Genomic DNA, 26,829 nt, shown 5'->3' with positions numbered 1-26,829 from the left:
AGACGTCAGTGCCTATGGATGAATAAATTAAACATGTTTTTAGGGTGTTTACCCCTAGTGGCCGAAACCCCTAGGAGTGGCTGGCCCTACCCCCTATTTTGCTAGGTTTATGGTTTAATTTTGAACAATTTTTCTAAGTATTTGGAATAATTTGTTTGGTTTTGGTTTGTTTTGAATTATGGATTGGTATAGGAATGGATATTATTTTCTCGAATTGCTTAATTGAATGAATGGACTTATATTTATGCATGTGACCAATTCAATTAAGTTATTTCTAGGCAAGTTTAGTGGGGAAGTTAGTTGTTTGGCAGATAGTGCAACCACGTACACCATCTTGCGTTAACAACACTATTTTACTAACTTCATACCCAAGAAAGCTCATTTGACAACTCTCTCAAGCTCATCCAACCTGATTGAAGGATACGGAAAGACACATATCATGTTGTCTAATGGTACAATTCTGACCATTAAGGAGGCACTCTATTTTCCACATTCCGGAAGAATGTTGCTGAGTTTTAGAAATATTCTAGATAATCAATATCATCTTGAAACCATTGAAGATCATGGTTCTGAATTTCTTTGTATCACTTCGTATGAATATGGCCAGAAGCATATTCATGAGAAGTTGGAACGCTTACCGAGTGGGTTGTACATCACAACCATTCGTGGCATAGAAGCCCACAATGTAGCCGGCCCTATGCCTGAGTTCCAGGATACTTTGTTGTTATGGCATGACCGTTTGGGACATCCTGGATGTGACATGATTCGCCTTATCTGCAAATATTCAAACGGGCATAAGTTACATCCTTATGTTGGATTTCCACCATGCAAAGCGTGTTCTATAAAGAAGTTGAATACTCAACTCTCATATACAAAGATTATTCACGACCCCCCTAAATTTCTTCAGAGGATTCAATGGGACACGATGGTCACATGTTTGCTTGTTGTCCACACGCAATGTCGTATTTGCTAAACTCCTACTCAAATCAGTAAGTTAAGGGCTCACCATCCTGAATATCCGATTAAATCGATTCGACTGGATAATGTTGGAGAGTTTACGTCACATACTTTTGACGATTATTGCATGCCAGTAGGGATTGATGTGGAACATCTTGTGCCCCATGTTCACACCCAAAACGGCATGGCAGAAGCTTTCATAAAGCGCATTCAATTGATAGCTCGAACTTTGGTTATGAGAACCAAATTATCGGTATTTGCATGGGGCTATGCAATATTGCACGCAGCTATATTGGTCCACCTGAGGTCCACCGCTACCCAACCACATTCACCGTTACAGTTGGTCACTGGATACAAGCCTAATGTTTCACATTTATGGGTGTTTGGGTGCGCCATTTATGTGTCAATAGCGCTGCCACTACATACCAAAATGGGTCCTCCAAGAAAAATAAGAATCTATGTCGATTATGATTCGTCATCCATTGTTCGATACTTAGAACCCTTGAGGAGATCTCTTTACTACACGTTTTGCGGATTGTCACTTTGATGAAACAGTTTTCCTGTCGTTAAGGGGAGATAAGAATGCTAACGTTCCTGTAGAACGTCGCGAATTGTCGTGGTATGCTCCCACTATGTCTCATTTAGATCCTCACACTGCCAGTCTGAAACTGAGGTGCGACGAATTATAGTTCTTCAGAGCATTGCTCAAAGCATGCCAGATGCTTTTAATGATATAGCAAAGGTGACAAGATCACATATACCTGCTGTAAACACACCTGCAAGGATAAATGTACCCCTAGTACATCAACAACCCGCCTAGGAATGCCGGACCGTCCTCGAAGGTGGGGAGGCCACACCCTTTACGTGGTAAGGTACATTGGCGGCTAGCCAATCACCTGTTCCGACCTTGAAGTATTGCAAACCCCTTGGTTCAAATGATTCACAACCCCAGAAGAGGAAAATGGCACTAACTAGTGACCCTAGTTTGAATTCGACCATCGTTCACTCATCCGTTCCAAAGCATAAGGTTATTCTAGATTATGATAATGCTTCGGACGAAACATGACAGCCTTCTGAGAATCCTGAGATTTCGATCCACTACACAGTATTGGATGAGGTTTGAAATAGGAATGAGATGATCGTCGACGATGCATTCTTGTACTCAGTAGCTACTGGCATCATGCTTAGCGATGACATTGAACCACGTTTCATCGATGAATGTTGACGTAGAACCGATTGGTTAAACTGGAAACAAGCAATCCAGGTCGAACTCGATTCGCTCATGAAACGTAAGGTCTTTGGACCTATCGTTCCTACACCACCACGCGTGAAGCCTGTTGGCTACAAGTGGGTTTTCGTGAGGAAGCATAATGAGAAGAATGAAATAGTGCGATATAAAGCATGCCTCGTAACGCAAGGCTTCTTTCAGCGTCCTATGATTGATTACGAGGAGACATATTCCCCCGTAATGGACCTTATAACATTCCGTTACCTAATCCGTTTGGTAGTTTCCGAAAAACTCAATATGCAGCTTATGAACGTGGTAACCGCGTATCTCTATGAGGATCTAGATATGGAAATATACATGAAAGTTCCAGAAGGACTTTCATTGACTGGTTCAAATAGTTCTAGATCACGGAACACTCTCTCAATTAGGTTGAGGATGTCACTCTACAGATTGAAACAATCCGGGCGGATGTGGTATAACAGTCTGAGTGAATATTTGACAAGTCAGGGTTATGTGAACAACGAACTATACCCATGCGTGTTCATAAAGAAGCCACATTTCGGATTTGCAATCGTTGCAGTTTATGTCGATGACATGAATCTCATTGAGACTCCCGCAGAACTTAAGAAAATTGCTGCACACTTGAAATCGAAATTTGAGATGAAGGATCTTGGGAAAACTTGATATTTCCTCAGCCTGGAGATCGAGCATTGTTCGGATGGAATCCTAGTACATCAATCGAACTACACCCAAAAAGTGTTGCATCGTTTTAATAAGGATAAAGCGAAGCCTTCAAGTATACCCATGGTCATTCAGACTCTAGATGCTAAACGAAATCCTTTCCATCTAAAGGAGGATGATGAAGAGATTTTGGAACCCGAAGTTCCGTACCTAAGTGCAATTGGGGCTTTATTGTACTTGGTTCAGTGCACTAGACCTGACATCTCATTCGCTGTGAATCTATTGGCTAGATATAACAATGCGCCCACACACAGGCACTGGAATGGTGTTAAAGACATTTTTCGCTACCTTCAAGGTACTACGGATTTGGGCTTGTTCTATACCTGCGAATCTCCAAGTGTTGCCACCTCCTATGGTACTCGAATTGATTTTTGCCTTGTTGGTTATGCAGATGCTGGATATCTGTATGACCCACATAGAGGATGTTCTCAAACGAGTTATGTCTTTACTGTTGGAGACACTGCTATATCTTAGAGGTCTACCAAGCAAACGCTAGTTGCGACTTCGTCTAACCATGCTGAGATTCTCGCCCTACATGAAGCATCGCGTGAATGTTTTTGGCTAAGATAAGTTATGTGACACATTCGAAGCACTAGTGGTCTTACATCAGTCGTTAACCTTCCTACGACGATCTTTGAAAACAATGCAGCATGTATCGAGCAGTTAAAGAAGGGATACATCAAGGGAGATAACTGCCGAAGTTCTTTTACTCACACTAGCAGCAGCATCAGAACATTGAAGTTAAGCAAATCCGTTCCCAGGACAACCTAGCCGATCTCTTCACCAAGTCGTTGCCCAAGTCTACATTTCAGAAGCTCGTCCAAGGAATCATTATGCGTAAATTATCTGAGTTGAATCGCTTGTAGTTCTCTTATTTAGAAGTTATGTCTAACTCAAGGGGAGTATCTAGAAGCATACTCACATGATCTTAATGTACTATTTTTCCTACGATTATGAGCATTTTTCCCACTGGGTTTTTGCTACATAACAAGGTTTTAATAAGGCACCCATCCTAGGATGATCATACTCCGATGAGTTCACTACCTTCGTCCAGATTGACATTTGTTTTAGACATTATGCATACTTCTCACTTTTATCCTTAGTCTATGGGTTTTCCGCATGCCTTGTGTTTTACCATAGCGAAGTTTTGTGAGTTTTACTACAAATACATACTTCAAATAAATTTGAGACTCGTGATCACCCGTTGTGCCAATGACTTCATCAACTATTCTACCTTATCTGCTGAAGATCTGATGTGATGGTTTGTTGAGTCTTTACACACTCAAGGGGGAGTGTTGCAGTCATATTTAGAATAGGAATGTGATTGTGTAAATCCTAGGAGATATAGGAGAGGATCTTATATTCCTGGGAGTAGATTGCCTATTAAATGTTGTAATCCTAAGGGGAAATGTTTTTACCTATCCTACTATTATAAATAAAGGCACAATAGGGTGAATCAAACATACCTCACAATTAAATCAATCTCTCTTCTTTCTAATTGTGGTCGGCCCCCTCTCTCTCTCTAAATCCTAGATCGTTCAATCAAATAGGCCTACAACAATAATATATATGTCATTCTATTTTCTAGTTTATGATGAAATTATATATATATATATATATATATATATATATTAAGTATAAACATACACTTATTTACACGAAATCAATAAATTTACTTAAATCTGCCTAATCCGTCTAGGCTCCGCCTAGTCTCCTAGGCGCTAGGCCCCAACCCGCCCCCGACTAGTGCTAGCGTCTTTTAGAACCTTGTGTATGGGTAAGTGACTTTCAGATCTCAAGGGATACAAGCTAAGTTAGTAAGAAATTGATCACAACATATTGACGTGAGGGGATTAAAAATACATTACATGTGCACCTACATGCATTACAAACGTACCTTTGAAATATTATAGGGCGTTCTAATTCTTCCATCTAATCTTTTGTGATGTATTTCTTCCTTACTTGGCCTAAATTATTAAGATTTGAAACTTCCTTGCTCAAACATAGCCTTAGAATCTTATGATGCACATCTTATGGTCATTTTTTGCATTCCAAATTGAATAGAAAAAACTGAGATGATTTAGCCGATACTCTTTAGTTAATTGGAGAAAGTTCTAAATTAATTTTATATACGAGATTTTAACACATGTGGTGGTCTATTTGTGGAAAGATCATTTTATTAAAAAAAAACTGTTATATATAACTCTCTCAAACACCCAAAGCTCATTCAACCAAATCTGGGCATACTATTATTGAAGAAAGTTAAAATACTATTATAAAGTCAATTAGCAATATAAAAAATAATCTAATTACTTAACATATGTGGTCGTTGAACTTAACATATGCAACAACATGCTTTTATATCATAAATAAGTTGAGGTTCTACTATAAAACCAATTGTAATATGCATAATAGCACAATTACTTATAAACACATAAAGCTCCTCCTTTCCCCGATGAGAAATTGATACTCTTAACAATTATAATTACTTGCCACTCAGATTACAAAGGGATATGGTCATTAAGATAGCTAATAAACTATGCTCCACAACATAATTTATTCAAGTTTTAGGTGGAATGTTACAAAAGTCAAGATTCTGTTATTAAAATGACTAAATGAATTATTTCATTGTCACTATTATTCATGGTGATGCCCATCATGCATGTGATGCAGTTGTATAAGACAGAAACAAGACACAAAACCATAGTCACATAAAAGATTGAAATTCTTTATATGACACGGTTTGCCAGCGACTCGCCATGTTTATATTCTTCATTTGGCCACTTTTATACTTCCCTATGTAAGAGGAATTGAACCAACTTCTAATAGACAATTACATGACAAGCAAATAACAAGTTGAAGTTTTATTGTAAAATTAATTAGCAATATGCAGAGGAATTCAATTTATGTATAAGGACATGCAAGGTTCTTAACAAAAAAAATTAAGGTTTCACCGTAAAACCAATTAACAACATAACTTACGTATAAACACATGCAAATGCTCTCTTCTTATCAATATGAGATTCACTGTCAACATGCCCCTCACCTATGGTGAATTTTTAAATCTAGCACGTGGACGACACAAATTGGGTAATATGGAACATTTGTGGCCGTTGGACTTCACACATGAGACAACCTACTCTAATACTATGAAGAAAGTAGTTGAGGTTCCACCATAAAACCAATTGGGAATATGAGAAGTAACCAAGGTATTAAATATCGGTAATATCGGAAATATCGGTAGTCCAGAAACACGGAAATATCGGAATATTATCGATATCGATAAAAATAATATGGAAACCACGGAAATTGTAAGAAAAACTTGGAAATTTTTATTGAAAATTTGCAGGATGTTTATTTAGTCAATTATCTATTAGTTTATCACAAAAAATTGGAAGGAAATGCATTGCATGATGGATTTAACATTATCAAGTTGATTATATAGCGAGCTGGCAAACATTGTGAGTGTATAAAATATGTAGTAATTAATGAAAGAAGTTTAAACACACCATAATCATTTATATATAATGAATTAGTACAATATTTTACACTTTATACATTGCATGGTAAGATACATGAGTGACTTATTATTATAACGGGTACATATCAATTTTTTTATAAAAATTAATGGGTACAAACTTATTCTTATTTTATTTTTTATATATTTGAAATGTTTGAATTGAAAATTAATTAGAAGTTTAATAAGAATGTGAGTATTAAAACTCTAAATCAATTACTAATTTTTGTTATGAAAGTTATGTAACTTACATGTAATTCATTAATGCTAGGGACTTTGATCAAAATATAAAAACTAATAAGATCTTAGTCAATGAACATTAGAAACTAGGGATTGGATACTAATTTTTCTTTATTTTTTAAAAATAATAATAATTTGGTTAATCACATTTTACATCATCTAGTTTCGAGAAAAAAGAAAACTGTTTAGTCAATTTTGAAAGCCATATCAAAATTTTGAGTGATATTTTTATCCAACGTGTTAATACAAAATCATATAGACATAGTACATGATTATGTTTTGGTAATCAAAGACGCCACAAGTGTACCGCAAAAAATCGTCAATGAATATATGTCATAATAACGGAATCTAGAAACAGATAAATTTGAATAACTTCATATATCAGAATAAACTAATTGCAATATGAGAGATGTTCAAACCTGCACCCATTGAAACCATTTACATGATCAGATATTTAAGGATGATTTGTGATCTAAGCAGCATCATTGGTTATGTGGTGTTGGCTCCAGAGTTTAAGAGCCAAGTTGTAGGTGGCGGAGGAGTAGCAGTACGGGGAGATTTGGCATTGAATCTTCCCTCCAGTAAAGCTATCAAAAGGAGAGAAATGAGGCAGTCCAACATGTGCAGCACCGAGAAACCTAGAACAAAATTATAGGCTCTAGAAGTAGAACTGGAAGAACGCGAGCCAGACGAGGAACCACCACTAGAACAAAATTAGAGTTGTTGTTGTTGTCCCACATCGCACAAGGCATAAAGAGAAGCTAGTGGAGGGACTATAAAATGGACCTGTTGTCCCACATCGCCCAAGTCATAAAGGAGAAGCTGGTGGAGGGATTATAAAATGGACCATCAACCCAAACTTAAAAGCATACCAGAAAATCATTACCCTTAGCGATATTATCCATAATATCGCGATATTATCGATATTATCGCAATATATGGACGATAATTAAGGGATAAGTGTGAAAATATCGGTATCTTAAAAAAACGACAATATCGGCGATATTTCGCCGATAATATCGATATTTTGTTCCTTGGAAGTAACCCAACTTATTTATAAACCCATGTAAGGTCTCTTCTTCCATCAATGTCAGATTCACCCTCAACAATACCATCCACTTGTCTAGGCCGCTAATCTAAATACTTGACAAAAAAAGAAAAAAAAAGAGAACAAAAAACTTGTATTCAAACAAAGTTTAAATTTAACTGAAATTCCAAAGTTTAAGAGCAATACCTATGATATTACATACAATTGAAAGTTGAATCTACTAACAGATCAAAATGAAAGATGACCATCATGTAAATTGGGAACAAAACCGTATAAAAACTGTGACATAACTGGACTAGAAAAACACAAAGTTTGAAGTCCAAAAATTGTCATAAAGGAGCAAAAAAGGACAAGGGGACATTTGAGATATTTTTTTTCCTAACACAACCAACTGGTGATTTTATTATGGTAGTCCATCTTTTTAAGGGTCAAAAAATATTACATCCCAGGCTCGATTCTGCCGTAGCACGATATTGTCCACTTTGGGTCCCGACCACGGCCTCATGATTTTATTTCTAGGAACTCACGCGAGTAGAACTTCCCAGTGGGTCACCCATCATGGGATTGCTCTCGTGCGAACTCGCTTTACTTCGGAATTCCGATGGAACTCAAAGCCAATGAGCTCCCAAAAGGCCTCGTGCTAGGTAGAGATAGGAATATACATATAAGGCTTAGAGGATCCACTCCCCTAGGCGATGTGGGATCTCACAAAAGGACTCACAAGGTATTTCAGCCTTTCTCTGGCCATCACCATGTTATTCGCTAGCACAAAGAATCGAACTTAGGACGTGGTGTGTGAAATATGGGTATAAAATTCATTTTTAACCACTGGGCTACCCTGTTGTGGTTAAGATCATCTCCAACCCTTTGGCAAAAAACCTTTTTTTTTTTTTGCCTAGAAATTTAGCTTTTAACCCAGAAATAGCTTTTTTGCTCCAACCCTTAAACCATCTCCAATCCTATGGCTAAAACCTAAAATTTTTAGCCCATAAACAACTTTTCTGCTCCAACCCTTTTAGCCAAAATTTTGTAGCCTAAGATTATTAAAGAATAAATTTAGGCTAATTTTTTCTTTTAAGGTAATTTAAAAAAAATTATGTACACTATTATAATTTAATTTTATGAACATTTTAACCTAAAAATATTTAAATTCCGATAAATATTGAAAAATCAATAAATTTGGGTGAATTTTGAATTAAATAATTTTTTTTAAATTATTTTAGCTGTTGGATTTAAATTTGGGCTGTTAGATCTTTTTTTTACCATTAGATTTGATTATATTCGATCACAGCCATTGGATTCAATAAATCCTGAGAGTCATGCCCATGTGGGTAGGGTTTTGCTGGTGGTGCCCACACCATTTTCTGGGCTAAATGCTGGGGGGGGGATTTGGTTTTGTTTGGCTTTTAGCTTTTAGCACACACAGGTAGACCAAACTCAAGCCTGGGCTAAATGCTATTTTTTAGGTTTTAATCCACCTTCAAACCCAACCCAACCCAACACATGCTAAATGTGTGGCTAAAAGCTAAAAGCCAAACAAAAGCAAAATTCCCCCCAAGATTTAACCCAGAAAATGGTGTGGTCACCACCAGCGGGACCACACCTACATGGGCATGTCTTCCAGGATTTATTGAATCTAACGGCAGATCGAATATAATCAAATCTAATAGTAAAAAAAGATATAATGGTCCAAATTTAAATCCAATAGCTAAAATAATTAAAAATATTATTTAACTCAAAATTCACCCAAATTTAATGATTTTTCAATATTTATCGGAATTTAAATATTTTTAGGTGAAAATGTTCATAAAATAAAATTATGATAGTGTACATAATTTTTTTTTTAAATTACTTTAAAAGAAAAAATTAGCCTAAATTTATTCTTTAATAATCTCAAGCTAAAAAATTTAGGCCAAAAAGGTTGTGGAAAAGTTGTTTCTGGGCTAAAACCTTAATTTTCTCGGCTAAAAATTTTAGGTTTTAGCCCAAGGGTTGGAGATTGGGGGAGGGGGGAATAAAACCTAAAAAATAGCATTTAGCCAGGGTTACGTTTGGTCTTATGGCCTAAAATTTTAGCTCTAGATTATTAAGGAATGAATTTAGGCTAATTTTTTTTCTCTTTTTTTTAAAAAAAATTATGTAGATTATCGTAAATTAATTTTATGAACATTTTAATCTAAAAATATTTAAATTCCAATAAATATTGAAAAATTACTAAATCGATACATGAAACTTATGAAACATTATGGAAGAATATGAAAATTATGATAGAGATGTATAAACACAAAATACATAAAACACACAAGACATAAAGAACACATATGAATGACATACAAAACACATGATAGAGATGAAGCACACACAAAACACATATGAAACAAATGACACACACAAAACACATACAAAACACATGATAGAGATGAAGCACACACAGAACACATGTGAAACACATGACACACATGAAACACATACAAAATACATACAAAACACATGAGACACATGAAACACAAAGGTACACACATGAAACTGAAACCTTCAATCATCCTCTATATAAACACAGGTTGAATATCAAACCATCACACAACATATTCACCAATCTGTCAACTTTCAAAGTGTTTTTGTTTCCTAAAAATCATCAATATCTCATCAATGAGTGATAGAAGAAGGCGTAGCAGGGCAATGCAGATGGCATAATACCAAGCAAGCCTTAATATTGAGGATGCAAAAATGATCAACGCAGAAGCTGAATTTGCAAACTCGTTTTATGCAATACGAGCACCATGTCGAATCTAGCTATCGTGGTTCTATCACGGGGCGTTCATTTGTGCAGCGTGATAGAGAAAAGCGTCATGATTGAATGATGAAAGATTATTTCATCGAACATCTGAGATTTCCTACTCATGATTTTTGGAAATAGTTTCGGATGAGGAGAAAACTTTTTGAAAGCATCTGAAATGCAATTGTCAATCATGGCCACTACTTGGCAAGGAAGATAGATGTTGTAAGCCGACAAAGTCTGTCACCTCATCAGAAGCTCACATTTGCATTTCAGATGCTAGCTAATGGGTGCTCTATAGACTCAACTGACGAATATTGCCGACTTGCGAAGACTACTGTTGTTGAGAACTTGAAGCACTTTTGTAAGACAATTGAAGCCATATATGGAGCCACATACCTCCGCAAGTCAAATCGTGAAAACTTGAAGGGGCTTCTACGCAAAATATACTCCTTGTGGCATACTTTCGCAAAACTTTCTTTTGCTTACCACGTAAGAACTTCTTCCTCTCTGGAGTGTATTTGTTGAGGTCCTTAATCATGAAATTAATTTCGAACATATCTTGCTCCCTATCCCCTTCTTCCTTCATTTGCAAAACGAATCCGGGCTGTTTCTTCTTGGCGAGCGCTATGGGTTTCATTCAATCTTGCAAATTCGGTAGCAATGTGTGCACTCATCGAATCTTGGGACTTCCATTTTCTCTTTGCTTCCTTTTGCTTATCTCTTCCCGGGGGCCTTGCAAAAGAAGGAGTTGGGGTCATTTCATTGACACCTTCATTGACACCTTCATCTCCATCAGTTGTCAGTGCGGCTTCATGTTGAAATAATCTTCCCTATTGTTGGTCCGCATCGGTTCCCCACCTCAGACAATCCTTGAGGATGTCCAAAACATGATGCAACTTAAAAGGTTGATTTTTTGGTGTTACTCTTGTCTTGTAAATTTCCATTGCTTTGTCACCTTATGCAAAAAATACATAAAAACAATTAGTTGCAAAATAATATTATGTACATGACAAATAAAATATCAACAAAAAAACTCACAATTTTTGCGAAGCTCCTTCCACTAGCCATGCGAACCACGGCTTTCTTCAAGCCTCCCTTCCATAAAGTGCATGCTTTGTTGATAGTCTTCCACCGATCGTAAACACCACCACCTTCCCTCCCGCCACCGTTACAGTTTTCATGGAACTTTTCAATGATTTTATCCCACAAAACCTTTTTATTTTGATTCGTGCCAACTGCACCATATTTGCTAACAAAAACTCATGCCAAGCATAAAACAACATCTTCCTCACAGGTCCAATTACGACCTCTAATATGATCTCTTGCCATCTTGAAAATTTTGGAAATGGGAAGAAATGGTAGAAAGAAAAATTGGAAGAATTGTAGGAGAAAAGTTAGTTTTGTGTGGATGTTTGAACAAATACATAGGTACTTATAGAGTTTTTGGGTGAATTTTGATTAAAATAATTTTTTTAATTATTTTAGCAGTTGGATTTAAATTTGGGCCGTTAGATTTTTTTTTACCGTTAGATTTGATTATATTCAATTTCAGCCGTTGGATTCAATGTATTTTAAAATTACATTTTTTAAAAACAAAATTTGATTATGGACTGTTGGATCAACCAACGGTTCAAAAATCTCAACTGTTGGATGATAAAAAGAGCTGTTGGGCTCATGATGGTGGCCGACAACGGCCCTGACAGTGGGTCCCATCATGTCGGGCGTTGAAGGCCTCATCCCGTGTGGGGCGAGTTGGGCGCGTGATTGGGTCGAGAGTGGGCTTTGGGAAGTCCACGCGTTTTTGGGCTAATTCTTGGGGGGTATTTGGCTTTTGTTTGGCATTGAGTTGAACTGTTATAGAACTTTTTCAGTGGGCCGGCAACACGGCCTGATACACCAAATGTCAAAATACAATTAGGTGGAATTTTTTTTTTTTTTGAAGTTTCCAACCATTGCATTATTACACTTGATGTACCAAATTATGTTCCCAGCACACTGAAAAATTTCTCCAACGGTTGAAGTATTTGTGGTAATTAAAATCTCCTGAATCTGTTATCTTTTATATATAATTTTCGTCATGATTAATGAATTTCACAAAAGCTTTAGAATGTCTTGTAATCTGCAATCAAGAAAAAAGACAAGTAAAATGAGAATTCAATAGCTAAAATTTTCTGGTAGAGGAAGAATTACTTCCCATGGTAGAAGGTAATCTCCTTTTATCGTGGCAGCAATGACCAGGATGATAGTTTATTGAGGTGTTAACCGTTATCAATCAGAAGTTAGGATTCTAATATTAACTGTACATATTTCGACTGATCACATCAGTCGTTTGATTTCGGAAGACGTGGTTATTGAGGTAACTAAAAGTCACTGTTTTCGGTCCCTAACTAGATTGTGTATCATGGTCAAGCCATGGACCATGAAACATGGGTTGTTTAGCTAACCTGCATAATTTAACCTAGATTTGGCAAATAAGATGTGTTTGTTGTGTTTGTGTTGTTTTCTTGTTGTACCAGTTATCTTAATGGATCGTGTCATGCCAAATCCGTTATCTTAACAGGTGACCTGATAACAATCCGACTCGTTAATATGTTGATCCAGAACCTGTTATTTTCGTGTTGTTTTCTATCAGATTAACGAGTCATGCAAGAACCCTAGCAAACGAGTTGCTTTTCGTGTCATACTCGTTTCCTTAATAGGTGGCCCGATAAAGACTATAATCGTTAATAGGTTCTTATCAGGTGACCTAATAACAACCCAATTCGTTAACAGGTTGACCCAAAACATGTTATTTTTGTGTCGTTTCGTATCAGGTTTACGGATCACACAAGAAATTGCCAAGCCTAAACCTTAATTGGCATGGTTAGGCTATTCACTTCTTTGGGATCTATGTGCTTCATAGAAAATACTTAAAAGTGCTTCTTAAAAAAGCATTTGACAAGCAATCTCAAATATATTTCTAAATTTTTCTGTCAAATGTAGTTTGAAAATACCTTTAGCCATTTCAAGCAATCTCAAACAGGGGTTAATAGTTTTTTAGCCATGCTTGGCGTGTATGATATGAAAGCTTGATAGATGAGGCTTCCACCCTATTACATCGAGGCTTCATGTGGACTAAACCACGCATATCTTTTGTTCGAAGATTCATTCAGTAAGTCCGTCAAAAATGGCTTCTCCAAACAAACCTGTCTTTATACCAGGCCTCGTTTGGCAACTCATATTGTATTGACTATTTCAGTTGGATAGAATAATTTGTCATCGGATAGTACTGACTATTTCGTCGAGCGTACTGACTATTTAATCGGACATTTGATGTAGTACCGGATTAAAAACTCAATTCATCAAAGATTATCATGTTCATTTACTTCCTCAAAAGGAGATTGAAGAACATTTATAACACTGAGTTTCACAATTTAAAACTAGCAAGAGAGATGGAAAAAGAGCTAGCTTGATTTTGTTTTCAACGACCCGACTAATTAATACCGACGATTTGGAGTGTATAAGTTATCCGGCGTACGTCGTATAAAATAGGTCAGACCGCATAAATAATCCGATACTTATTTAATACGAAATGACACCAAACACCAGATAGTATTAAATAGTACTATCCGGTGTGTTATCCGGCATGCCAAACACGGCCTTTGTGATAAAAATTACCACAATCATTTTATACTTTGCACTCAAAACTTTCACAAATATTTCACTGAATTTGAACCATCGATAGCTCAATTAAATCGAAACTACCAATCTCTCTGCTAAATCGAAACTTAAATCCTTGTAAAAAAGACCTTAAAAGCAGGCTTTGCAAACAGTCGAGTGGACTTGTTTCAACGCTACACACCGCCACCTCTTCCATCTCAAAGCCGGGTAGAATGGTGGTCCCAGAGCCTCTTGGTCCCAGCACATCAACCATTCTGTTCAAATCTTATTGAATATTATGTTAATAAAAAACAAAATAGAAAATAGGTATGAAATCCCTTCCATGTTCATGAACCCTACAAAAACAAAAAAAGAACAACAATAATAATAGCAAGCCTCCGCTCACCCTCAGTTACAGAACTTCCATGGCTTTTTCTATTGCATTATATTCCAAACTTTCCTAAGGTTCTGAGCATCATATCAAACCACAATTATCTATTAAAACAGCTGGTTTCGTGGAGGAACATAAAGTTTTGAAAATTTCAAGTTTTCACATCCAATTCCTTTTCCTCTTTGTGGGGTCCTCTTTGTATTTGGGTACTGCATATGACAGCCTAATCAACAGCCTGGAAAGGGTGGTTAATGGTTACAACCGCACTATAAAGGCAGAAGCTTGATGGGTTTTCATGGTGGGGTTCACGTAGTATCTCTCTCAACTGGGTTTTCTCTTTGGCGCTGACCCAATTCACTCTGCTGCATATCGTTCCCATTTTTCACTTCCATTGAGGTAAAAGCACAAATTTTTGTGTATTTTTGTGTTGGTGAAGTTGGTGGGGAAAGTGGTACTTTGCTCTGCATATGATATGAGCAATGTTTATGTTTTTGCCTAGTTTGATAATGCTGGGACTGTACTACTTGGTTTTCAATTGGGTTTTTGTGTATTGAGTTGGACAGATCTGGGGTAGTTGAAATTTTGGGTTGTGAGTTTTGTTTCGTTGGAGGATTGGGGTTTTGGGTTTTGACATTTGGGATTGTAAGAACTTGTTTTTGGTGAATTGGGTTTTGTGGGATTGGAGTTTTAAAATCTTGAGTTGATTGTTTTAGTCTCATTTGCCATTGAAGATCTGGTTTGTTAGGTATGTTAAGGATGAAACTAGTAAATTGGGTAGCTTTGATTCTTGCTGTTGTTGTGTTCATGAGTTATAGGTCATCTGCTTCATTCACGGCTGTCGATAACTACCTAATTGTCTGCGGTTCTTCGAAAAATGTCACATTCCAAGGTCGTACCTTTGTTCCTGATACACAACAATCTTCCCTTGTACTAAAAAGTGCAAATTCCTTAGTTGCTAGCCCCAATGCTAATGCCCCTTCTCCACTTTACCAATCTGCTCGAGTTCTCAAGGGAGCAGCTTCTTACAAATTCAAAATCCAGCAAGAAGGCCGACATTGGGTCCGCCTTTATTTTTTCCCTCTTACAAGCCCTGGCCAAGATTTGGAGTCTGCTCAAATAACTGTAGTTACTGATAATTTTGTACTCTTGAACAACTTCACCTTCAAGAACTATAATGGTTCTTATCTGTTCAAGGAGTATGCAATTAATGTAACTTTGGATACCTTGACTCTTAACTTCATTCCTTCAAACAATTCAGTTGCTTTTGTTAATGCAATTGAAGTAGTTTCTATCCCGGATGCACTGCTTCCTGACCAGGCATATGCTGTGAATCCATCTGCTCCTTTTAGTGGACTTTCTGAGCTAGCCCTTCAAACAGTTTACAGGTTAAACATGGGGGGTCCTTTGCTCACATCTCAAAATGATACCCTTGGAAGAACTTGGGAGAATGACATGAAGTACCTCCATGTGGACAGTTCTGCAGTGAATGTATCAGTGAACCCTGCAAACATAAAATATCCACAGGCTGTCACACCCGAAATTGCCCCAAACTGGGTCTATGCCACTGCTGAAGCCATGGGAAATGCAAACGTGCCCAATGTGAACTTCAACATAACTTGGGTCTTTACAGTAGATCCAAATTTCATGTATCTTGTTCGGGTACATTTCTGTGATATTGTTAGCAAAGCTCTGAATAGTCTCGTTTTCAATGTTTTCATAAATTCTGACAATGTGCTTGGGAGTCTTGACCTCTCTTCCATTACTGGTGACTTGGGCGTGCCTTATTACAAAGACTTTGTTTCCAACTCCACAGAAGGTGCAGATACTTTGACCGTCAGTGTTGGTCCAGATTCAATGGCTGATACCACCAATGCAATTCTGAATGGGTTGGAGATTATGAAGATCAGCAATGAGTTGGGGAGTTTGGATGGGTCTCAATCCGTGGGGAATTTTCTTCCTAGTTCATCCTCAAAGAAGAATAATATAGGAATCATAGTTGGCTCTGTTGTGGGATCTGTTGCTGTTGTGGCAATTATTGGTTTCCTTTATTGCTGCTTGGCATCCCGCAAGTCGAAGACAACTAACCAAGCGACATGGCTGCCCTTGCCCTTGCATGGAAATTCTCAGACCATGACAAAAATGTCGACAACTTCACAAAAGAGTGGAACAGCTAGCTGCATTTCATTAGCTTCCTCCAATCTTGGCAAATTCTTCATGTTCCAGGAAATCCTGGATGCAACCAACAAGTTTGATGAGAGCCTACTTCTTGGCGTTGGTGGTTTTGGCAGGGTTTACAAGGGAACACTTGAAGATGGGACTAAAGTAGCTGTCAAAAGGGGAAATCCCAGATCCGAACAAGGTCTGGCTGAATTCCGAACTGAGATTGAAATGTTATCCAAGCTCCGCCACCGCCACCTTGTGTCTCTTATTGGCTACTGTGATGAAAGATCAGAAATGATTCTTGTCTATGAGTACATGGCCAATGGACCCCTCAGGAGCCATTTGTATGGAACAGACCTGCCAACGCTCTCATGGAAGCTACGCCTTGAAATTTGCATTGGGGCTGCAAGAGGGCTCCATTATCTCCACACTGGTGCAGCTCAAAGCATAATTCACCGAGATGTGAAGACAACCAACATTCTCTTGGATGAGAACTTTGTAGCCAAAGTTGCTGATTTTGGCCTCTCAAAAGCAGGACCAGCTCTTGATCAGACCCATGTGAGTACAGCTGTTAAGGGTAGTTTCGGTTACCTTGATCCTGAATACTTCCGAAGGCAACAACTCACTGAGAAATCTGATGTGTATTCGTTCGGGGTAGTTCTAATGGAAGTTCTGTGCACAAGACCTGCTTTAAATCCTGTTCTTCCAAGGGAGCAGGTCAACATAGCAGAATGGGCAATGACATGGCAGAAGAAGGGCATGCTAGACCAAATCATGGACCCAAATCTGGCAGGGAAGGTAAATCCAGCTTCTCTTAAGAAGTTCGGGGAGACAGCTGAGAAGTGCCTCGCGGAGTATGGTGTTGACAGGCCATCAATGGGAGATGTCTTGTGGAATCTTGAATATGCTTTTCAGCTCGAGGAGACATCATCTGCACTCATGGAACCTGACGATAACAGCACAAACCACATACCTGGTATCCAATTAACCCAAGGAGAGCCGTTTGATAACAGTGTGAGCATGATCGATGGGGGACACTCCGGCACAGATGATGACACAGAAGATGCTGCCACAAGTGCTGTGTTTTCTCAGCTTGTTAATCCTCGCGGAAGATGAGGTGACAGATCCTTTTGAGGCTTTGCCTAAATGAATCTTGTTCCCTAATGCCCCCTTAAAAGATATTGGTCATCCTGGCCACAGCGAGAGAAAAGGTTTTTCATAGTTCATTATTCTAGTTTATTACCTCAATTTTTCGTATCACGATTTATTTGTAATATAGTTATGGTGGGTGCCAATCAAAATCCATAAAAAATTGCAGCTAAGGTGCCAAAGGATTTGGTTGTTGTCTTGATATATAAATGCATCTGGGTTTCAGAGCTTCCCATGCTTCTAAAGTATAATTGATGTCATTGTATTTACGTACAATCTCATTGTTCATAAGAAATAGAAAAATAAGCAGAGTTTGTGACATCTGTAGCGTATTTCTTACTTGCAAGTTACAAGTTACAACCCTCATAAATATTTCCTTTCCTTCGATTAGTATTTCTGATACAGTTACTTTTTTCCGCATTGTTATCAGAGTCTTGTTCCTGGAGAAAACACTGAAACCATCCTCAAAGATTATCTATGAAATGGCTACAAAACGATCTGGAATACTCTCATAAAACTTTTAGGAAATCTGGTTAAATTCTTCTAGTTATGTAATGGACAAGAATTTGTTTGTTGGGTTTGCTGAGCAGATCTAAAAAGGGGAAGAAAATAAATCAAACAATTTTGTTTTAGTCCTTGACATGCAGGACTTTGTTTATATAGTGTTTAGGCCTTTATAACTCTAAACCAAACAATTAGAGTTATCTGCATTGCTACATCTGAGTTAGCATACATGATATGAGATTGCAAGTGAGTTTTTGCTTTCTGAAGGTAGTTCCTTGTGATAAGCATGAAACTAAATTTTTTTCGATAAACTGCATACTTTTATCTTTTACATGAGTACAAAATTTAAAATAAACGGCTACATTTAAAAGCCAAATTGTCTGAAGAAATAAAGTCTGGAAATTCACAATTGACACAAACGAAAACGAAAAACACTAAGAGGTGGATTATGTCCCAAACCTCTTGACCACACAGCTTTAAATTATCATCTAAAGGTCGTACCCAGTGCACAAGGCTCCCGCTTTACGCAGGGTCTGGGAGAGGTGAATGTCGGCTAGCCTTACCCCCATTTATGGAGAGGCTGCTCCCAAGTCTCGAACCCGAGACCTACCGCTCATGGGCGAAGGCACTTGCCATCGCACCAAGTGCGACCTCTACTTTAAATTATCATCTGAGAAGTTTAAAACCTTCACTTATTCCATGAGCTTGTGACTTATCAGTTATTTCCTGCAAACTATTCCATTTCCCCCGAAGGAATTACCTGTGCAGTCAAGCATTCCGTAATCCATCACCCTTGAATCTGTCTGATCCAGCTCACTGGGTTGAGTGAACACACAGGCAGTGCAATCTGCAGAGAAGAGTGATGTTGTTCTGTACTTGTGTTCACCTCCCAACACTGGCATAGCTATTCCTGGCTTTGCCGGGTTCTTGAAATCTGGCTGGTAAGTCCTTCCGAGCACTCCTTCAACGTTTGAGGATAAGTCGTAGAATCTGAACTGTACTTCCAGGTGAGCAAAACAGTCATCTGACGGTAACTGATAATTGTGGATCCTATCATCTTCCTTTGTCACAGGCACCACATTTACTGAAATTTCAGCAACTCCCAGTAGAATTACCAAGACACTGTTCTTGCTTGATGTTCTCTCCACTATAATGGCATTGTCCGGAGATTCCCATGTGGAGAGATGAGATTCAGCGATGATTAGCTCCTCTCCGTTGTATGTGAATTTCAAGTGGTTGATTTCATCAACCCATGTTGATGCTTTGCTGGCCTCTAGGGAGAAGCTTTTGGAGTCAAAGAGGAGTCCAAGGGCCTGAATCCAAGTGTTGTCCTTGGCTCGGCCTTCAAGGCGGATGCCAATGAACCGGGCATTGATTTGGAGGTTGGGATCAGAAACTAAGCTGAAGTACTCATTTTTCTTGCCGTGGAAGTAAAAGACAATGCCGTCTCCACCAATGAAGCGAGGGTCCTGACATGCTGATCCAGGGCCATTACAATTAGGCTTGGGACCTACGATTACCATCAACAATAAAAGAACATTGTCAGCAAGGATTTTAAGTTACCTAGGTACGTTTGAAATAAAAAGAAAACAAAGAGTGAAAACATTGTAAAAAGATAAGTCTAGTAGCCTTACTTTTGCACTCAGCTTTGCATATAGGAGATTCACAGTTGAGATAGCACATTTTAGCCATTTTGTCTGTCGGTGAACCGGATGGACATTCCTGTGGGCATTGTACCTGCTTCCCAAAGCACGGGCTTTTCTTGGCATAGCAAACTTTAATATTTGGAGGCTTTGGAGGTTGCTTACCATTTGGAGGTTTCGGAGGTTGGTTGCCGCTTGGAGGTTTCGGAGGTTGCTTATTGATTGGTGGTTGCGGAGGATGCTCACCATTTGGAGGTTTCGGAGGATGCTCACCGTTTGGAGGTTTCAGAGGTTGCTTACTGTTTGGTGGTTGCGGAGGATGTTCGCCATGTGGAGGTTTCAGAGGATGCTCACCGTGTGGAGGTTTCAAAGGTTGCTTACCGTTTGGAGGTTTTGGAGGTTGCTGACCGTTTGGAGGTTTCGGAGGTTGCTTACCATTTGGAGGTTGCATACTCTGTACCAGAATAGCAGCAGATACAAGGATTACAAGAACGATTAAAACCCTTTTGCTGCCTAAGAAATCCATGGCTTCTTTTCTTTCCCCTTCAATGCCTCAGCAATGAAAGGTTGATGTATATATATATAGCCCAATTAACTTGACCTTTTTCTGCACGATTTTCTTGTTTATAATTACAAAGGCTATCAAGTGGGGGTTTTGGTATTATCTTTTTCACGTATACATTCTAAGTTTGCTGATATAATTCGATGCTTTGGATAAGTTTGGTGATATTATTGGGATTAAAGAAATAGCTAATGACATTATGAGTTCTTGATTCCTTTTTCTTTTTCCTTTTGTTTTCGGAACTGTTTTGAATTTGATGCAAGCTTTGCTGGTGAAGTTTGGCTCAATGCAATCCATAAGGAATATTGCGTATGATCCAAAATCCAATTTGCACAACAATAATTCACAATTTTAATTATTCAATAAGTTTCCATAAGCGTTTTAAGATAAAACCTCACATATGAGGTTTATGGTTAATTTGAGAACAATATATGTGCAAGCAGGACCAGTCCTGAATTTTAGACGTGTGCTAAGATAAAAAGTAGCTACATATAAGCACGAAGGGAAAAAAATTAGTTTTGTCAATCACTGGAAGACATGGTCATAAATATGAAAACATAAAAATCAAACTTTAATCAGTTAACAAATTAGAAGTTTATTATCTTTACATATAAAGTATAGTTTAACATAACATTTGAATTTTTTTTGATGTTTTGGAAAACAAATAATGAAAGAAAACAAGCATACAAAATAATATGGCTGTGGTGCAAATTAAAACAACTAAACCAATCAAACCAGCTACTTGTTATACTAAATTCTCTTCTATTAGTGCATAATATTCGACTGATAACAAAATAAGTTTTTGAGAGGAAAAAGGAAACTATCAAGTTGTTATTTTGTACCCGCGAATTGGATAAGTAATATACTACTGATATAATATATACATGCACCAAATGAATTTTTGGAGTTCTGTGTGGTAGCACCATCTACATATGCTGGTTCTAGGTGCGTGGTTTAAACTTAGTATTGAATTGTAAAATCCATGACACAATAAGTTTTTCAGTGATGATTGAATGTGATCTAAGCTATGAATTAAATTAAAATACTTGGCTCCTCAAGATTAAGTAGTTTCTCCTCAATTGACTTAGTGGGTCAAATGTGGGAGATCCACACATCCGCAACCACATGGCGCCAAGAGGACCCACCCAACACGAGGGGCCAAGGGACCACCATCATCACTCGGGGCCAAGGGGACCCACCCATCGTGTAGCAATACGAACCTGCTCCCTGACTCTATACCATGTTAAATTATCAGAGAGATAGGCCAAACGCCTACTTCCAACAACACTAATATTATCCCCAACTTGTTAATTACATGCACAATCCGACATGTGTAGAATTTTATCACAAAAGACTTCAATATTAGTTGGAGTGGCCTTTAGGATATTTATACTCTTATTTCAAGAGCCAATTCATAGAACTTCATGTTTAGAATCCAAACTTTTCATATTATAAATAACTCCAAAAAATCGATTAAACCTCAAGATTGTTTCATCAATCAATTGTAATAAATAGATAGACGATTCTTTGTTAATGAATAACTCCTGAAATAAATGGGTTGTGTATTGTGGAGGACTGCCCAAGGCATGGCCATACAAGCTTCAAGCCAAGTCAACTGGAAAAGGTCTCTGTAGAGTATTAACAATGACATGGTTTGGTTCACTCATGTGAAGTAATCACCTATTTTGCACCCGATAAACTGGCCATGGAAACTGCATTGTCTGTGTACAACCATATCAGTGGAGACGGATTCATATACATTCTTTGAACTTCCTCATTGGCCAGTTGCTTTCTAGAATATAATTTGTTCATGAAGTCCAGCAAAAGACATACATTCAAATCTAGCATACTTAATTTTTTTTTTTTTTGGTACTTTATAAGTCAAAAGCCTGAGGTATTAGGCCTGAAACCAGTGTCTTAACATTCGTAGGTTGCTCACCATTTTTTGATATATGTTGAATGTAAAAGATCTTTCTGGATAAATATCTTTGGCAGCTAATCCTCTTGATTGTACTGTACTAGCATCTAAACGTGAAAATGCATGTGTAGGATCGGTCAAAGCGTCCGCAGGCACATAAACTGCTTAAATAGAAGTTATAGACCCCTCTTTCATAGAAATAGTCCTTTCTTGTAAAGTACGCATTTCAGTACTTAGGGTTGATAACCCACAGCAGAAGGCATTGTACTCAAAGTTGATTAAAACACAAAACTTTAGATACAAAAGTAAGCACGGTTAACTACTTGAGCTACAAATTCGTTGTATATGTTGCTCACCGGCCGTTTCACTAATGAACAATATTGTAGAGAGTTTTTAAACTCTTTTTATGTATGCAACATCACCTCTTCTGTGAGTTTGAGTGCTATTTTCTATTCCCACAACTTGGCTTAAGAGAGTTGAAAATTGAAATGCTACCAAAATAGTAACATTTTGCACTCTAGCTCAAACTTCATTGTTTTGATGGAAAGAACAGCTAGCGAAGTCGGTTAATTGTTTATTTAGTTCCTAATATTTGTTTAGGTCGTGGAGTGGAGTCTCAATTAAGTATATCTTTAATTCTTACAAACAAATCAATGAGTGGAATGAACAAGAAAGATATAAGTATTTTATTCGTTATTTATAAAAAAGAAGTAGATGAAGTTATTTATTAGGGAGAAGCCAGTTAAATTAAATGCTAAAATTGGGTTTACTAGTATTAAGTTTGCTGTTTATTAGGAAGTAGATGTAGTTGCTTATTAGAAATTTAGCAGCTCCTCGGGGTTGCTAATCAATTGAGAGTAAATGGAGAACAAGTCGTAAATGATGGAAAAAAAGGAGTCATAAATTTTTAGATCAAATTTGTAAATTATGTGGTCATTAATAGGAAATAAGCACGTAAATTAACACTTAGATAATGATCCAATCATCGATAACCACATCATATGATTTTAAAAAATCTAACTTAAATAGATGGTTTCCTTAGTATTATCCAAAACGAAAACCGGAAAAATTTAGGATAGTATATGAGCTCTTGGTGTGGTGCTAGGATACCACCAAACCTTTTTGGAACCAACTCAAGCTAACCCACAAGAAATATATCAAATGAAATGCAAGAACAAAATATTAAAGACACCAAGATTTTAACGAGGTTCCTCAACAGTCAGTGTAACTGGAGTACGTCCTCGGAGCAGTAGGAGCTCACCCAATAATCCACTATCAACCAAATGGAAGTTTACAAAGTGTTGGCAAGCTCACAACCCAAAACCCCAATACAACCAATAGCTCTCACACACCAAAGAAACAAATAGAGAGAAATATAATGAATAATTTCTTCTCTATACGAAGCTCAAAGCTAATACACAAATACAACTTTGATTTAGTGAGAACTAACCAAGAAAGAAAATCACCTTTCTTTCTTATATGGGAGCTGCGTACCTTTCTTCTTCTTTCTACTGCTCCCTCCTATTTTCTTCTTCTATACGACTGCCTTTTTTCCCACACCAAAATGCAGTTGTTGCTGCTAGTTAAAAACCCTAAGAGTCCCGTGACTTCTCACATGGACCAAAGAAAAAAACTTTAGACAAAGTGCACTTTTCTTTTCCCCAAAACAAGGAAGAAACATAATCATGGTGTCCTTTTTTTCTTTTGATTTGTTTAATAGCCAAAAGTTTTTTTTGTTTTGTTCTCCACTTGGCCACTTATTCAACAATCTCCACCTTGGCCAAGTTCCGAAAAACGCCATGATAAGCCAACCAACACAATTAACACACAACATCACTCCCAAACACTAGCAAGAGAACAACTCATGTCGAGCCAAATGCTCCAAAACTCCTACTGCTCAACGCCTTCTTTATATAGGCAAAATGTGAGCCAAGTTCAAACAATGAACAAACTTGGCTACACCAACAACCTTAGTCAACATATCAGCGGGGTTGTCTTTAGTTGAAATCTTCTGGAGAATGATTTCTCTTTCACCAACAATTTCACAAACAAAGTGATAACGTACATCTATGTACTTGGTCCTCGCATGATGAACCTGATACTTAGCCAAATAAATGGCACTCTGACTATCACAATGTACCTCCACCTGCTTCTGATCAACCCCCAAATCTCTAATCAGCCCATGTATCCAAATGGTCTCCTTTATAGCTTCAGCAACTGCCATATATTCAGCCTCTGTAGTAGACAAGGCAACAAACGACTGCAAAATGGACCTCCAACAAACTGGTCCTTTAGCCATAGTAAACACATAGCCTGTAGTAGACTTCCTTCCATCCAGATCACCTGCATAATCTGAATCAACATAAACCAACTGCAAAATGACCAATACTAGAGTCATCTCTCTCAAAGCATAAACCAACGTCTCGAGTACCATGAAGATACCTCAATATCCACTTAGCTGCTTGCCAATGCTCTTTACCTGGATTATGCATATATCGACTCACCATGCCAACTGCATGAGCAATATCCGGTCTAGAGCATACCATTGCATACATCAAACTACCAACCAAATTTGCATATGGTATATTTTTCATTTGCAGCTTCTCTTTATTAGTTTTAGGACACTGTAGAGAACTCAATTTAAAATGAGGAGCCAAAGGGGTACTAACCGGTTTGGTTGAATCATGAACTCCAAACTTCCGAATCAACTTCTCAAGGTATTGTCTTTGATTCAAACTGACGAAACCTTTTGCTCTATCTCTAGTGATCTCCATGCCAATGATCTTCTTCGCTTCACCAAGATCCTTCATCTCGAACTCGTTCTTCATTTGTTTCTTCAATTTCTCAATCTCTTCAACATTCTTTGAGGCAATCAACATATCATCAACATATATCAATAAATAAATGAAAGACCCATCTTGCAACTTCTTAAAGTACACACAATGATCATATTGACTTCTAAAATAATTTTGGCCTCTCATAAATTTATCAAACCTCAAATACCATTGCCTTAGAGATTGCTTCAAGCCATAAAGTGATTTCTTCAATTTGCAAAACAAATTTTCCTTCCTTTTCACTATATACCCATCCGGTTGACACATATAGATCTCTTCATTCAAATCACCATGTAGGAAAGCTGTCTTCACATCAAGTTGCACAAGCTCAAGATCATATTGTACAACAAGAGCTAACATAATGCGAATTGAGGAGTGCTTCACAACCGGAGAAAAGATTTCATTGTAGTCAATGCCCTCCTTTTGTGCATACCCTTTAGCAACTAATCTTGCTTTGAATCTCACATTGATTTTCTCATCAGCATCTTCCTTCTTGGCATACACCCATTTGCAACCGATAGCTTTCTTGCCCTTAGGCAATTTAGCTAACTCCCAAGTCTTGTTCTTCAAGAGAGAATTCATCTCATCACCCATGGCATTGCACCACCTCTCATTTTCTTCACTCTCAATAGCTTCCTCAAAATTGGATGGAATCTCATCAGTGATAATAGGAAGAGCAAAAGAAACATAGTCACTATACTGAGCTGGCTTGGTAATTTGTCTTTTTCCTCTGTTATTGGCAATAGATTCTTGAGGTGAAACTTGCTCTTCAACTTGAATAGAATCTTCAAGTTCAACTTCTTCAACATCCTCATGGTCTCCAACTTCTTCACTTGTAGTGGCTTCGACATCAGCGGAAATAGGATTTGAAGTACCAGAGGCAACTTTCTCAAGCTCCACCTGTTGGACATCTTTCACATTCTTCTCAGAGTTTTTGAACATACTTTCTTCATCAAATGTCACATCTCTGCTGATTACAAGTTTTTTCATCTCTGGGCACCACAACCTGTAACCTTTGACACCACTACTAAAACCAAGAAAGATAGCCTTTTTGGCTCTAGGATCAAGTTTATTTTCAGTCACATGAAAATAAGCAGGTGAACCAAAAATACGAATATAATCATAATCAGTAGAAGGTTTCCCAGTCCATACCTCCATTGGTGTCTTACCCTGAACAGCAGCTGAGGGTAACCGGTTGATGATGTGACATGCATAATTAACTGCCTCTGCCCAAAATGACTTGCTTAAACTCGACTGAGACAACATACATCTAACCTTCTCAAGCAAGGTTTGATTCAATCTTTCTGCAACTCCATTTTGTTGTGGAGTTCCCCGGACACTAAAATGTCTCACAATCCCTTCCTCTTTGCAAACTTTAAAGAAAGGGTCGGATGTGTATTCACCACCATTATCCGATCTCAAAATCTTAATCTTTCTTCCAGTCTGGTTCTTAACCATTTTCTTCCAACCCAAGAAAATGCTTAACACCTCACTCTTGTTCTTCATAGTGTAGACCCAA

At 37.7% G+C, this 26,829-nt stretch overlaps 2 protein-coding genes across 2 annotated transcripts; one reads left to right on the top strand and one right to left on the bottom strand.

Annotated features, from left to right (window-relative positions):
• The first annotated feature begins 14,491 nt into the window (after positions 1 to 14,491).
• Positions 14,492 to 18,168, top strand: LOC114819642 (receptor-like protein kinase THESEUS 1). Its single transcript, XM_029088998.2, has one exon. The coding sequence runs from the start codon at positions 15,288 to 15,290 to the stop codon at positions 17,814 to 17,816; it is 2,529 nt and encodes an 842-aa protein (XP_028944831.2). The 5' UTR covers positions 14,492 to 15,287; the 3' UTR covers positions 17,817 to 18,168.
• A 466-nt stretch (positions 18,169 to 18,634) lies between these two features.
• LOC103427682 (uncharacterized) lies at positions 18,635 to 20,648 on the bottom strand. Its single transcript, XM_070808026.1, has 2 exons — positions 19,988 to 20,648; positions 18,635 to 19,863 (listed from the first exon to the last, which is right to left on the bottom strand). Exons 1-2 carry the CDS (start codon positions 20,520 to 20,522, stop codon positions 19,073 to 19,075), a joined length of 1,326 nt encoding a protein of 441 aa, XP_070664127.1. The 5' UTR covers positions 20,523 to 20,648; the 3' UTR covers positions 18,635 to 19,072.
• Between the last annotated feature and the right edge of the window lie 6,181 nt (positions 20,649 to 26,829).

Source organism: Malus domestica, chromosome 11 (assembly GCF_042453785.1).
Source record: "Malus domestica chromosome 11, GDT2T_hap1".
In the NCBI taxonomy this organism is placed as follows: domain Eukaryota; kingdom Viridiplantae; phylum Streptophyta; class Magnoliopsida; order Rosales; family Rosaceae; genus Malus; species Malus domestica.
Note: the sequence above shows the minus strand (reverse complement) of the source record. Positions and strands in the feature narration are given on the sequence as shown.